This window comes from Rhipicephalus sanguineus, chromosome 1, assembly GCF_013339695.2.
Source record: "Rhipicephalus sanguineus isolate Rsan-2018 chromosome 1, BIME_Rsan_1.4, whole genome shotgun sequence".
Taxonomy (NCBI): domain Eukaryota; kingdom Metazoa; phylum Arthropoda; class Arachnida; order Ixodida; family Ixodidae; genus Rhipicephalus; species Rhipicephalus sanguineus.
This window is the reverse complement of record NC_051176.1, coordinates 66,552,664-66,568,440: the sequence shown is the minus strand read 5'-3', so window position 1 is coordinate 66,568,440 and position 15,777 is coordinate 66,552,664. Positions and strand designations below refer to the sequence as shown.

Here is a 15,777-nt window from a genome sequence, read left to right as displayed (position 1 = left end):
TTTGCAGCAGCTACACCTAGCATAAAAGGTTGAATTTCGATACACGAAGTCTAAACTTGACACTGCAAACTGCTGTTTTAGCAACTTCATTAATGTACTTTTAACAGTAATTTGTTACAGAACATTTCTCTACAGTGATGTATAAATGTGACACATTAAATATGCTTCGGGGAAATGAGCACTGGACTGTGATGGGGTTGCTAACGATATACTAATACTTAGATGTTAAAGTTTTGATGTTAAAAACCAAATGCAATGGAAGTCAACAACCAAATCTAATGTCATAGTAAGCACTCTGTGCATGTTTTCTGAAAGTAACAAAGCTGCGGGGAAAACAAAAAGATAAAGAAAAGGATACGATAGAGCTGTGATATCGTGATGACATTGTCTTCACCAGCTGTAGCAATGTAGCTCTGGGAAACTGCAGTCAAGAAATAATGCAGCCAAAAGGCTTCCAGTTGGCAACATGAACACAGCACACTCATTCACCATATGTGGATACGATTTATAAAACAAATGCATACAGAAATATATACATAACTTTATACTTTCATTTGCACAATAAACAGCATTACTTCAAAGAAGCCACAGCCTGATATGCAGCTTGAAACATCAAGGTGATCAAGTGAAAAAGTAGATATCCTACTGAAGACAAATCTACTGCTGTGACAGAAAATGCCTAAAAGCAAAGTATTTCATTTACACACCAGGACAAAAACGACAAAATACCATAACACCAAATGTCAGCATCTTTATTTAGATAATTTATTTTTATGCAGCAGATAAACCTTGACATTTCATGAATGCCAGCGCATCACATCCCACCAAGGTTAGACTTTGTCTTTGGAACCACCTGCTTAAGACAATCTAGTACTACCATTCATTGGGCAGGAAGATGGTTATGACTGCGAATTACAGCCTGAAGAACCATAAATTGAATCCAATACACTGATTTGCTGCTGCTAATGAGGAAAGCTTTCAACAAGTTGCTAAAACCTCACTATACATAATTTTTAAAAATTATTTCTGCCCATTCTGAGTCCTTGAAGTGCAAAAGATAGCGATTTTTCACTTGCTACAAAATTGAGAAAACGTTCGAAATCTAGAAAAATAATACAAACATTTTCAAGATTTTAACATGATAGTGTTAAAAGGACTGACTACCAACTTTTATGGTACCTGTTTTCTTTAGTGCACTGGAAAGCACTGGTCCGTGTGTCTAATCATTGAATGGTAATGCAGAAAATGCCGTGAAATATTTATAACCAGAATTTTTTTATCTGCGGTGACCGTGAAGTCATACACACAACATATGCTGCAAACAGTGGGAGGTGAGTGCAACGTAGGTTCGTGCTAGTACACCGCGGTTTGCTGCGCATCCGTGCACTCTTCGTGCATGCACCGCGGCTCGACATGTCCACTAGTTGCCGTGAAGCCAGCGCCGCTTCTCAGCGTCAACTCCTTCTACCTCATAAGCAGCACAAAATAGAGCAGAGGTGGATACTACAGTCGAAACCCGCGATAACGAAATCCCGAGGGAACGAAATTCTCACCGCAACGAAATATTTTCGGAGCACCGGCGAACGCCCATAGGAGTCAATGCATTTCGTAACTCGTGACTATGAAAGATATTCATACCGCAGTCCCTCATTAACGAAATTTTTGAAACACGAGTGCGCAAATAATCTACTCTCGTAACATTAACTACATTCGAAAACTGCTGAAATGCATTCATGCTGCTCCTAAATTGTGCAAAACTATCACTACAGCGTACTTGAGAAGCAGCCGCCATCAATGTTTACAAAAAAACATAAAGATGGCGACAATGTTGATGATGATGGCTTCCCAAGACACCTGCTCGTTATCGCAGACTACGTAGCCAAATCCACATTCCTCATGGAGTTTCATTCGTTGTCTTGGCTCTGTGCTCGGCTTTGTCGGCTTTGTCCTTTCGGCTTCGTTCTTGGCTTTGTCGGCTTTGTTCGATTTCGCTGCCTGCGAAGATGCCGCCTCCAACGAAAAAGCGGAAGTTCATCACGCTGGAAGATAAGGCTGCAATCATCAGTGAGGTGGAAAAGGGCAGGAAAAAAATGGACATCGCCGAAGAATTCGGCGTTGCGTGCAGCTCGCTGTCCACGATTCTGCGTTGATTCAGCGGAGCCGGAAGAAGGTTCGCCTGTATATAGGCGCACTTGATGACGGTACTGGTGACAGCGCAGTGCCGCCGCCACTGACCAGTGCATGGGGCGAACTTTGTGCCGTGACAAACGAGATTCCCGATCGAGAGGCATGAAATTGCTGCATGGTAAGGCCCTCCAAAGCAAACTTACAGACTTTTGGAAATGAAATGTGTTTTTTGTAAATTCCGTGTCTTTTCTACCGCATTCTCATGCCAACGAAATTCCCTCAAAAGCGAAATTTTGTGCTTTCCCCGGCGATTTCGTTATTGCGGGTTTCAACTGTAATATAGTACATACTGTCATTTTGAGCACTACTTAGAGTACGCAAAAAAGCATTGGACTACGTACAGCAAACGGAATGACTCCATAGTGCAGCATCAAAGCTCTTCTGCTAGGCTACAGTGGCTAGCAACGAGGCTGCATAACATATTGGTTTTTTGCGACTTTAAAATGCAATTTAAAATTAGTATAATGCTACTCAAGTTGCAAAAAGGATGCTTGAATCTGTCACTATCATTCGCAGCATTTTATTTCCATTAGAAACTAATCACACATTCTGGCCAGTTGTTGGTCCCAAGGAGACCGTGTCGGCATCGGCACTGTCCATGGCCGAAAAATCACGATGGATGGAAAGAATAAAATCAAAGGCTCAAGCCAGAATTGAGCCCAGGAATTCTGTATGGCAGTGCAAATTTTACACGGAGCTACGACAGTACTTGAAACTTTGTCGCGTTGCCATGTTAAACGCCCGTTTTTCATTTGCCCTTCACCGCTCTTTTCGTACAAGGAAATGCTGGATTTGTAATACCCCAGGCAGCACAGCATGCTGGGCCAATATTGTTTATACAATGGCAAACGATGGCTCAACGAAGGCCCAGTCAAGCCACCACGAAACCAATGTTGGCAAAGCCAGCCTATGACAATGCCAACTATGGTCTATCGTAGCCAGCCAACATACAATATTGGTTCATGATGACTGAGGGGCGCGAGAAACGGCACACAACGAAAAGAAGTACACGGGACAACGCGCTACTAGCAAATGGATAATTTTTATTCAGGAAAGACATATTTATACCACAGTGAAATCAAACCTAACCCAACGAGTCGACCAAAAAATAAAACCATATGCCCAGCATACCTACGTGAAGTAACGTTGTAGATAGGCTATCTCCCCTTCCTGCAGACTGATAGAGGGGTGACTGATGCAGTACCAGCCCTCCCTCTGGATAAAGAGGGCTTCTATAATCTCCCTCTCCGCGGAGCCTCTGTGCCTGTAGATTACAGTTGTCTGCTCAAATGTAGGCTTGCAGCTACCCTGATCGCACCCCCTGCAATGCATCGCCAGATGTGTGAACGGCCTTCCTATTAAGGAGCTGCTGTGCTCTCGCAAACGCACGTTGAGGCATCTACCAGTTTGCCCGATGTATGCCTTGCCGCACGACAGTGGTATTCTATATACAACACCACGTGCGCAAGGAACGAACTGCCTTACATGCTTAATGGCACAACCTCTTTTTTCACACTGCTTTGGCCTACCTATCTTGTTACCAACCGCTGAGCAGATGCGGCCCACCTTGTTTTCTGCAGAGAACACGAAATCCACCCCATACCTCGAAGCCACTCTCTTAAGGCCGTGCGAGAGCCAGTGAACATACGGAATTTTTGACACTCTTTTTCTTTCCTGCGGGACATTCTTGGCTGGAACTGTCCCGGCCGTTGCTTAATGGACTTTTTTATTTTTTCGCAAGCGGCAGCTATGACATTATCAGGAAACGCGGCGTCTCTTAATCTTTCCACAAGCGCGAAAAAACTTGTCTCCATAAGATGTGGGCATGACCTGTCCAACGCCTATCTTAGGCAAGTCAGAGCAATGCCGTTTTTTACGAGGCGAGAGTGCCCAAAGCTGTAATCAAGAAGCGGCTTCGCAGTCCTAGGGGAAAACATCCAACACACGTGTTTTTGTTGGAATGACGGCTGCAAATCCAGAAAACACAGCTGTCCATTCTTCGGCACTTCGCACGTGAAAGTCAAGCCCCGCTTCTTGTTACCAAACACACGTAGCACTTCATCAACCCTGCAATCAAAGCTGGCTGAATTAATCAACACCAAGTAGTCGTCCACATATCTGTACACTTTTTGGACCAAACCATCAAGGCCAGTTACAAGGTCGTTGTCAACTCTGGCCAAAAAAATGTTGCTCAGTACTGGAGCCACTTTCGATCCAATACAGACCCCTGATCTCTGGACAAAGTTCTTACCCTCCCAGCTGACGTACGTGTGTTTTATGTAAAAGAACAATAATTCTAAAAAAATTTCAACCGAGATACCGCACTTGGACACAAACTTCACTTCATCATTGTTGCATATGCACTCTTTTACACTAGTCATCAGTTCATCATGAGGCAGTGAATAATATAAGTCTTCTATGTCAATGCTAAATCCCGTAGTGTTCTCATGGCCATCTCCTTTGAGGAAATTGACTACTGTTGACGAGTTCGGAATGATGAACGGGTCATCCACTTGCAGTGAGCTCAACTGCGACTGTAGATATGTAGAGACCGCGAGACACCAAGTGCCTCTCTCGGACACGATAGCACGAAAAGGAAAATCTGGTTTGTGTGTTTTCACTGAAAAGAACGTCTCCAGAGTTGAGCCTTTCATCTTTTTCACTTCACTGCACACTTTTTCCAAGTTCAACCGAAGTAGGAGCTCCCGCACTTTTTTTTCCTGCCTCCAGTGGCTTCTCTGACACTTCGCGAAAGTTTTTACGCACCACGGCACCTGCTTTTTCACCGAACACTCCAGCAGGCATAACTAGAAAGGATCCTTCTTTGTCCGACAGAAGAACACGTAGGCTATTGGTGGTAAAAAAATCAATAGCGGGATCGAGACTAATGCCCCGTTTTTTTCTACCTTCAGACCACGGTAGAAGTTCCACGCACTCTGTGATACACTTGGATTTGTCTTCTTCCTCGACCTTGCGGGACACCGACCTTGCCAAGGCCACCTTATCAACAGGCCATAGGTTTGGCTCCAAACAAAACTTTGGGCCCAGCTGAAGCACTCTCTTGTGTTCCTCGGGAATGTGGACGTCGTCCATGACGACCACCACCATCATGAACAAATACCAACTCGCCCAACTTTTTACTTTACTGAATACAATATTGGATCCATCGTCATATATGGACGGCAATGAAGGCTCATCGTAGCCAGAAAACATACAGTATTGGCACTGCCATTGTATAAAGACAGCAACAAAGAACACTTGTCACTTGACGATTACACCACCCATGATGGTTCAACAGCTAAGCTGTGCTTTTAAAGCCTTTCAAAAGAAGACGATGACAGGACCTTGGTAGATGCGTACGTGCTTTGGCCTCTTCTGGCCGGCGGCTATCCATTTTTTAGTTGGTCGGCGGTTACTTCACCTCTTTGAGGCTCCCGGCATCGGCGGGCGCACGCCCTTCCGCAGTCAGCCAGGAGTCGTTGCGAAAAAAACGGACTCAGATACCTAGACAGGATGCGATCCTACAACAAAGCCACAGTAAGAAAGCAGCTGGCCTTTACTTCCTCGGAACTAGCTGTATTGTCTTTTGACGACCCCTCCACAGATGAGCCCTGACTTACGTGCTTTGTTTATTAGTGCCTGCATATCATGTATTTTCTTCAGATTTGTTCATTTGTTGATACTCATGTGGTGGGCTTTGTTGCACGTGTTGCAGAAGGTTAGTTAGGTCATCACCATTGGCGAAGTTGCCAGTATTTGTGTGTCTTTTAGTTTGCTCTCATGTCGCATTGTTGTGTGTCAGTTAAAACACAAGTTTTTCATTTGCCCTTCACCGCCCATTTCACAAAAGGAAATGCTGGATTTGAGACGCTCAGCCTTTCAATAGTTGTGAAGTTATCGCATTATTTCAAGCTTTAGCTACAGTTGCCGTTTAATAAACAAATAGGCCGCGTGGTTTCTGGTAGTTCAAGGCAGATATGGTGGATTTCAGGCGTACTGAGTGCCTGTTCAAGTGTAGACGGTCATTTTTTTCTTCATTTCGTCTCATTCTCACTCACTTCCTTTAGAACCATCAGTAAACTGACAATTCCAATAAGGGCCAGCAAAGAGATATTTTGTGCATGTGTTCGTGAGTGGAGCCTTTTCCATAATTTCTAATTTAGGAGTGTAATTCAAGATCATTAGTGTCTGTTCTATGCGGTTGTCATCTGCAAACAAGTGGCGAACACAACAAATTGCGAGATCCTTTCCAAAAGTTGCGTTATCTGTATCCATAAGTATACATGCGGAAGAAACTTAAGTTTACTCTCAGCTTTGTTACGTTGAATATTCTTGCCGCTTGCCTAAAAGCAACATGCATTTAAATACATGCACAAAAAATCTAGCTCACGTTGAATTATACAGTCAATGGAAAACATCGGAAAGATATTGGTACAGCCAACAAAAAGGCTGGCAAGAACCAACAAATGTTGGCAAAAAAAAGAAACGATGGCATCGCCAACGAAAGAGGCTGGCAAAAAAAAATTTTTTTGTGGGCAGCTCCACTCTAAGTGAATGCTGGGGAAGTGCAACGCACACCCTGTCGCTGTTTCCCTTTATGCAGCATTTTTTTTGCGCCCGAATCTCAGGATCGGCTCGATACCGGTGTTTCGCTTGTGTTTCCCTAGCTGTCCCCATGGGATTTTCCTTATGTTGTCACCATTCGGCTGCTGTATCCCGTTTTCCTATAAGTAGGGTTGAGCAATCGACGTAGTCGTCCTTCCTCTGCTCGCTTAGCCCTGACGGCGGGATCCACTCTTCGTCAGCGCTGCCGTTCTCGGGCAAGCGCACGGTGTCATTCTCGGCAAGCCTCCTCAGCGGTGTCCATGGCGGGAAAGACCTCCCACAAGCTGGTGCCTTCCAATTGGTTGCTAAGTGGGAGTGCCCCTAGCGGTGAAACCCTCACAAACTTTCCAATTGATGGGATGGTGGCACCTTCTCTCGACCTAGTGACGAAGCTCGGCGGCTGTTTCGTTTGGAACTGCATGGTAATGGATGGACGCCATTCGCCTTCGGTCTATAAGTGCATTGCACTTAACATTAGAGCTGCCAATATTTATACAAGCTTGCCAATATTGGCGATATGTACGGCATACAATGTTGGCTGGAGCCATCTTTGCCAGTATTGGGGATATGTTGGAGGTGATATGCTAAAGTCGGGGTGCAGGTTAGACACGAATTTCAGTGCGCAAGTGGACTTCACGGCACTGCTTCACAGTAATGTAAGACGGCGACTTCATGACAATAAGCGGGGATCCTTTTTTTAATTTTTATTTCTTCACGGTTTGTAGTTGGGGGGCCTGGATTATATGCAGGGGCCGGTCATATGCTAGAAAATATGGTATAATGTGATCACAAACCCCAAAATGCCCCGATTTGTGTGATGTCTTTGGCATTTCAGAAAATGTGCGAACAGAATGAGCTTCATTTGGTACCCATTTTTAAATCATGACATGATACCATATTTCAAAATTTGTTGCATGTTCAAGCGTTGAGGCTCTATGTCACTACCATACAATTTACCACCCTGGTAACTTACTGAAAAAAAAGATACTGGACTAAAACTTTTTATAAGTACTCATTTGCATGTATTTTTTGTGCGGCCAAACAAGGACTTCTTTTCTGCCACACGTTTCTTTCCATACTTAACAAGTAAGATCAGCCAAGTGGAGCTACTGTGGAGAATAATAAAATGATCCCTGCTCAAAGCGAGACAGGACCGATTTATTAAATGAATCACTTTATCGCCTAACTGGGGCAACTTGCTGAAACCAGTTAAAGGCCAACTCGACGATTTTTCGAAGTCAATAAATCTCAATGAAATTCGCTAGGTACGTTCCTTTGCATTTTCCTGTCATTTATGCCAAATTACAGGCTTGATAGTCATATTGTTCACAAACGAACTTTATTGACTCCCTCGAATCGCCCACCTGGCTTCCCACAATTATTGGCAACATTGTGTGTGTGACGTGATTTATGGTAAAGCGACGAAAGTGACGGAGCTGAGGTGCCACTAAAGCATCTGCTTGTCTGCTGTTGATCGTGTGTGTTTGGCCAGCGCTTCATTGGTTGGGTGTGCGATTTTCTTTTCTATGTGAGCGCACGTGCGATGGGTGGCAAGTGGTGTTGCCACCCATCACACGCACGCCCACATGATTCCCCGTACTAGTATATTTACCTTAACAGTCACTAAACACTTGCAGCTAGCGATTACCCTTCATCTCTATAGCAGCGTGTTATAACTAGCAGTGCTGGCTTACTGCACGGAAAGTACGGTAATACGGTGCCGGTTAAAGAGTGCACACACGCGAACTTTACTGAACTGAAACACTTTCCGTAACATATACCGGGTCCACCGTGACCGGGTCTTTCTGTACATGGTAAGCTGCGCGTCGTGAAAAAGGCGGCTCCGTACTTGGCTTATACTAAATTTCATCCATCCTATCGATGCCATGTAAAGCGCTACTATTCACAAACTTATGCACTATTCCTGTAACAATATTAAAAAGTTTTAGTTTGTCTGCAAACTTCTTAGCATTTGCATTTTACCCGATCGCGGCAGCCACAAAATTAGCAGCCTGGTCAGGTGGTGCCATCTGGCAGCGTTATGCGCAACCAGGAAAGCACATAATGTAAATAAGCGTGCTCTACTTCATCGAAGAGGAATAGTGATTCTAGTGACCTCTAAATGTGTTCGAATCGCAGCTGTCATTGTCCAACAGTTCTGAGGAGATTGTGCATGTGGCACGGTCAGTCACAGACATGGTATGGCTGGTGCGGTGTGGTCACCTTTCCGCTGAGCGTCTGCTGTTCGCAGCTTTCACAGCTTTCACAGCTCCACGCTGACGGGACCGGCAGGCCTTGTACAATTTCTGGTTTTCACCAGCTTATACGTCATGCGAAGACAGTAATGCTCGGCTGGTTTTCAGTGTTGCACCACTGGTTCGTTATACTGTGGCCTCCGCGATTATCTCTGGCAACGCAACGATGCGTTGCCGGAGCAGCCAATCTCGGAGGCCACGGCTAGACTGTGACGGAGGAGCGTTGCATTGATGTCCCACTAACGTTCAGTATTGCCATCCCTCACAAACAAGCAATAGAGCAAAATAACGCAGTTTTTTGGCGCTAAATAAATGTTTCAGGTGAGCTCTGCCTCCAGTTCCCCTTTTGTTTAATTTGTGCATTTCTTTTCCGAATTTTCACGCTGAAACTGCATATAACGAAAACCTGTTTGTAACGAATTTTGGGAGGAATTTGTCAATTTCGTTATTTTGTTATTTCGTTATATCCAGGTTTAACTGTAGTGCATGGAATTTTTTTCTCGCACCAATGTCTCTCTGTTTTTTTATGCTTTACTACAGCGGTGCACCAACTATCGCTTGCACATTCGGTCATGTGTGGGCACTTCCCGGCTAGTTCCGATTTCGTCCTTTGGGTGGTTCCCTGTTCTTGCGCCTGCATACTAACTGATGGTTGTCTGGTTTCAAATCTCTCAAAGGGTGACCACTTGTTACTCTCTCATTTATTGCTCACTAGGGCACAATTACACTTGTTTCCATGCAGGTGCTGACTTATACAAATGATGCCACCGCAGCCACAGTATTCTGGGCACTCGCAAAAACCAATTTCATCTCGTTGGCGATAAGACGAAGGATTATTATAGGTTTTTCACTTGCTTCGCTTTTCGGACGTGCGCACAACCACACAGTTTTTTTTTTTTTTCGGTGCGCTCATCTGCGCAGTTTGCTTACACTGTGGAAGTGCACACCACTTGCTCTGCTGCAAGTGAGTCAAGCGCCGTACTCTGGTGAACTTATTTTTGTACATCTGTGAAGTATGTTTATTACAACGCATCATTTTTTCAAAGTCATACAAGCTTTTTTTTTATAATTTCTCTCGTTACTTATGAATAAACCATGTGTATGTAATACACAAAAAAATTTTTTTTGCAACTTTATGGTCACCCTAAGAAAAGTTAAGACAGCTTCACACTATAGTGCCAAGCCTGAAAGAGCAGCGGAACTGGGCGGCCTTCCTTGTTTCTGTTTTATTTTTCTCTTTCAATCTTCCTCCCTTTCTTTCTGTTTTTCTATCTCTTTTTCCTCTTTTTTTCTATTTCTTTCTCTATATTTCTAGCTCTTTATACATTTTTTTGTCTTTTTGTTTCTTTCTTGCTTTCTCTTCGTTTCCCTTTCTCTCTGTCTCTTTATTTCTTTTTTTCTCTATCTTTCTTTCTTTGTCTCTGTCTTTCTTCCCTTTCTTCTTTTTCTCTCTCTCTATTTCTCGCTTCCTCTTTTTTTTCTGTCAATTTCTCGCTTCCTCTTTCTGTTTCTTTCTCGCTCTCTCTTTATTTCTCTCTCCTTCTTTGACTCTCCCTTGCTCTCTTTCTCTTTCTTTCTTCCCTTTCTTTCTATGATATGCTTTACTCTCTACCATCCTCATCACCCTAACTTCCCTTTCCCACTACGTTGCTATACTTTACTATACAAAGCTATATTATGTGTCTGCTAGCGTGCCTAGATAGCCGAGTGGTTACGATGCTCGCCTTCGGATCGTGGGTATGTGGGTTCAAACTCCGCCTCGTCAAGAAATTTTTTTCAACAAGAATTTCTCTTTCTTTTTATTTCTATCTTTTTCTGCCCCTCACTCTTTCCGTCTCTCTAGTGGTCAAGGCACTCGCTTTTAGACAGGGGGCACCGGGTTCAAACCCCAGCCCCAGAAAGATAATTTACTGCGTTTTATTTATTAGTTCTTTGGAGCAAGACTGAATGTTACATTCGCTTTGCATCTTCGGCTCCCATTTGACATCACTTCCAACCTGCATCACGTGATTTCTCGGTCATACCTAACTGCTGTAAGGCCACTTCCAATTGGTCACATTACCTTCTGGTTTCACTTTTCCTGTCTATACATAACATACTTTTTAGTCAACACTTACATTCCATTTAGAGCTAGCTAAGGAAGGCCTCTACTCAAGCCAAGTTGAGTTCTGTACCTCCACAGCACTTCCTACATTTAAATCGCAGATAAAAGATATGTCTCACTTGATGTTTGTTTATACAATGCGATAATCACCTCAAGTTTAGGAGACGCAATTGACCAGCAGAATGCATCGAAAGGATACTCACCCCCGGAAGCATTCTCCTCTGTAAAAAGAAGACAGATGGCTGCAATCTTTTTCCTGTGCAGAGGTGCCTGTAAGAACAGACAGAAAAACAAGGCATACTTATTTTACATGTGATTGAGGTTAACTGACCTGGTTTGTGCAAAAGAAACATGAGCGATAAGTGACAGTGCTGTGAAGGGCTCTGGATTAAGCTGGCCTCTGAAGTTCCTTGATTTGCACCAGAGCTTAAGTATATACAAACATTTTCCTCCACTTTGTCCACCAATGAAATGTAACCACGACTGCCAGGAATGCAAACCACAAACATGGGTCCTGTTACCAAAGGGTCATGGAAATGCAATTAATTTTTTTTTCAACAATGACAAAGAAGAATGGGTGCAGTGAAGTTGTGAGTGGTCAAAGTGCTACTATCAGCCAGTCAGGCAACAGGGACAAAGGGAGGATCAGTTTTGTTCAACTGTCGCTGCTATGATGTGTATGCCCATCGAGAGGTTTTTGTTGGCTCACCAGCGCACCCTTGCACTGTGTAGGTGGAGTGAATCTTGGTAAAAGGGCGTTAGTGTCTGTGTACAACAAATTACATCTGAGCAGTGCATCTGAAGGGTCGATGGATGTGTTGCTGGGCGGCTTGTTGTCACTGTTGTATGTGTGCTTGTCAATGGACCATAAAGGCCAACCACAGTAACTAATGTGCTAGTGTGTAGGTGTGATGCAAATGCACATGTGTGAGCTCCTTGCACAACAGTGGGAAACAACTCGTTACCCTTGCTCCTGATTAGAAGAGGTGTGGTGAAGAACTTTACGAAGGAGCCTTGAGATAATTAGGTGAATGTGATTGGACCATCACCTAGAGTTTCCCAGTCCAAGGAACTAAGGAAACAAGAAGACACTTAAATGCAGGCTACAGTTCTGCTAGCCAGTCCAGTCTAAAAGCTGAATCTAGAATTCCGTCTGGAAAGAGTTGAGACGTTAGTGTCGTCCAGTAACACATGGGAGGCTTAGCCTCTCCAAAACTCTGCATGGTTAGTTGACGTAAGAGATGTCAAACCAACGTCTGTAGTCATGTCCACAGTTCTTCCTCTCAAGTTAGCTTAACCTGCTTGAGGAAAGCCATCAGATCCAGACTTCCAGGAAAACCAGCAACAACAGCTACCTGAAAAAGACTTGCCAGCATTCGTCAGGAAAACTCTGCCATCGACTTCACGAAATATGAACTTGCTGCTGCTGCCCGGTGATCCGTATGCATCTTTTGTTTTTTTCTACACTTTGAGTTAGCTTTAAGCATATTCTTGTACATTCTTGGTTAGATTCAACCCACACCCTGCTTTAATCTTGCATGCACTGCCAATTGCTCACTACATTTTTTTTTTTTTTTTGTCATCATCATGGATATTAAGTGTATGTGTGCAAGTTTCCTTTCCTTGGTTGAGAAGTGTTTGCATGTCAGTCAGTCAATAAATATCTTTCACTTTGTTTTCCACTCCCAAATGAACCTTCAACTTTACTGCTTGAGTGTGGAGCAACCAACCAGCTTGTCATATCCCATTCACACTCGAGGGGACAACAGGATTTCATTTGAATAATCGGAAGCTTGAATTATCAGAAGTTCTCATAAGTATGACTCAGGCCAACATATCAACTTGTGTTGTAACTTGTAATGTTTATTATTTTTTAGGGCCGCAGCAACGTCACAGATCGCTCTGAATTATTTCCAATGAAGTTTTCAGACGTCATTGATCATACTGGTACTTGTTATTATACAACACATACATGCGTCTGTAATATATACGGAGGATACACCCGTGACAACTGGTAGCCCCTTCCAAATTTTAGCATGTCTTTCCGTGTGACACCAATGTACTGTAGAAAGAGTGGCTCAAAAAGCATTAGGCATGTGTTAGAACAAGGCCATGTCATCTCTTTGTTCTTTTCTTCCTCAGTCAACGTGCGATTGTTGGTGCAGGTGGTTTGGCTAGTTTGGCCCCTTTGTAGGCACGAAATTGGCTTTATTTGCGACTGCTACTGATATAAAAATGTGAATGTTCAGCTAGAAGCGACTAGAGCAGCAGATAATTTCAGGAACGGACAAGCAAAGGTATGAACTAACCGAACTGATGTAATGGAGCTGTTTGAATTAACTGGCTTTAAAATACATTGAATATATAGCGAGCCAACCAAAAAGTTTAAATTTGTTTGAATTAACCAAAAGTTTGAATTACTGAGAGTCTACTGTACATCATGTAGTCACCTTACTGAAGAAAGCATTTACATAATATATATTGATAGGCTGGTTGGTGAGCCATGATATATGAAGGTCCATATTAATGCTCACGGACTAATACTCAACTTTAAAGCATTGAGGGGCGGTGAGGACACAATACCTAATTCTTTGGCACTGCTAAGAATCGCATGTGGCTTGCTGGACCATGAAGCCTCAGGGAAAAACTTGAGCTAGATAATTTGTAAATTGCTTATGATGTATATATGATACATTACCCGTATGCATGACAGATGCAGCGTTTCCTTGAGACTACAGCGCTGAACCATTATGCGGCCAGTCTTCAGGCAAGCGAAGAGGCCTTCGTGGGCATTTATTGCGAAGTCCCAGGATCGATGACCACCACCACAGTTCAGCTGGAACACCGCCCGCTGTTGCCATGTGCTCCACAGCACAAAGTCGCTCTACCAAAGAATGTATACCGGAAACAAAAATGCATACCCTGAGAATGGCTACTACTACTCACTGCATTAGACACACTACCAGTCAACAAATTTTTAATGTCAACTACAGATAATCTTCCAAGTCACCTGATATAATATGCATGCAGCAATATACAGTTGAACCCACTCACAATGACACTGGTTTTAGCAAGATACGGGTGTAACAATGAGCAGCTGCTACACATTGGGCCTTTGTATGTCTCTTACGGTGAAATAAACCGCTTTTTACAATATTTCTCGAGGCGTATATGGCAGAAAAAAATGAATGCGATAGCAAGAAACTAATGCTATACGAAGTGAGGCTCGCCAATGGATACTCTCAGTTTGAACAGCGCTCCTGTTGCAAAGGCGGCCAAAGCAGCGAAGGAAACTAGAGTGCGTCAAGTGTCGAGCTGTGACACTTGATAGTTCGCGCTCATCTTCTGTTTGTTCGTTTAGCGGCGTCCCTTGAGCTCGAGTGACTTTCGTACGCTCCGTAACATGAGCGCAGACATCACGGTGAAAGCGTGAAACATCCCTCTTCCCCTCAGCACGAGAAAACTGCGCGAACAGACAGCGGAAGGGCAAGGTTCTCCCTGCGCAAACATAACAAGAAGCGAGCGCGCTCGCCGTCGACTTTTAAATCCACCCGTCGCGCTCCTAACGCCATCTCGCTGGTAATGAAGAAACGCTTACAAGCGCCTAGCGTCTCTGAGTCCGTCCAGCGGTAAATGGTGTGTATATAACGCTCGCCATTAGCTATGTGGAGGATCTGCGTTTCGTGGCGTAGTGGATAGCGCCACTCGCTGCGGAGCAAGAGGTCCCTGGTTCGACTCCGTGCTTCGGAAGCATTTTTCTGAATTATTTTTCTTTGGGGCTTTTATATATATATATATACATACTTATACATATACGGTGCATGACGGGTGACGGGGACGGCAAAATTCAGCCGAGAATGTCCATATAATTGCTATCGCAATAATAGCTGTAATATCATTGAGTTTGTGGGGGTGCTATCAGCCCCTGTAAAGTTGTCTGCACCTCATGGTGCACGCGCGCCTCGCGATAGGCCGTCGGAGGCAGTAGCGCTGGGCTCGCGAGCGTTGGGGTTTGCGCGTGAGTGACGGCCACGCCACCGGAGAGAAGCGAGCGAGGCCGCCGCGGCTGCCGGCCAGGAAAAAGGAAGTCTCTTGGGATTTGGCAACTTGCGTGGATGGACGGCTCCCGCGGTGGGTCCCGTGGGGGACGATACCGTGGCTTGGAAGCGTTATCTTGGAAGACGTAAAGAATTGCCCAGAGTACTACAGGTACACATATTTTGCGATTCAAGCCCTTCAGCGTACTGAGCAGTGGTTTACGTCGTACCGACTCAATCTGCAAGACCCGAACTGCTAATTGCCTAATCACGCGTGGCACCTATTAAAGGGGTCATGAACCACTTTTCCAAGCAATGTTCTAACGACCTCAGTATCGGAGTTTACTGCCTCCCGGATCGATTGCCGCAAAAATTTCTCGAATCCGTCAAGAATGAGCGGAGTTACAGGGGTTTGGCGCACGCTCTCAGTGCTTTCTCTCTTTTCTCGTGCCGACGAGCGCACTGGAAGCTACACAGGGAGGGATGGCACGGGGGAAAGAAGTTACGTCAGCGCGCATCATGAAACGTGATCGCTCTCCTGCTGTGATTCGCGTCCCCAAGTGCGTGTACCTGAGGAGTGCGGCACCGG

At 44.3% G+C, this 15,777-nt stretch overlaps 1 protein-coding gene across 1 annotated transcript in view; it reads right to left on the bottom strand.

Annotated features, from left to right (window-relative positions):
- LOC119392559 (WD repeat-containing protein 6-like) overlaps nucleotides 1-15,777 on the bottom strand; it is a 166,109-nt gene that overhangs the window by 42,007 nt on the left and 108,325 nt on the right. The window contains 3 exon segments of the mRNA XM_049414593.1: nucleotides 359-421; nucleotides 11,355-11,421; nucleotides 13,850-14,035. Coding sequence (XP_049270550.1) covers nucleotides 359-421; nucleotides 11,355-11,421; nucleotides 13,850-14,035 — 316 coding nt within the window.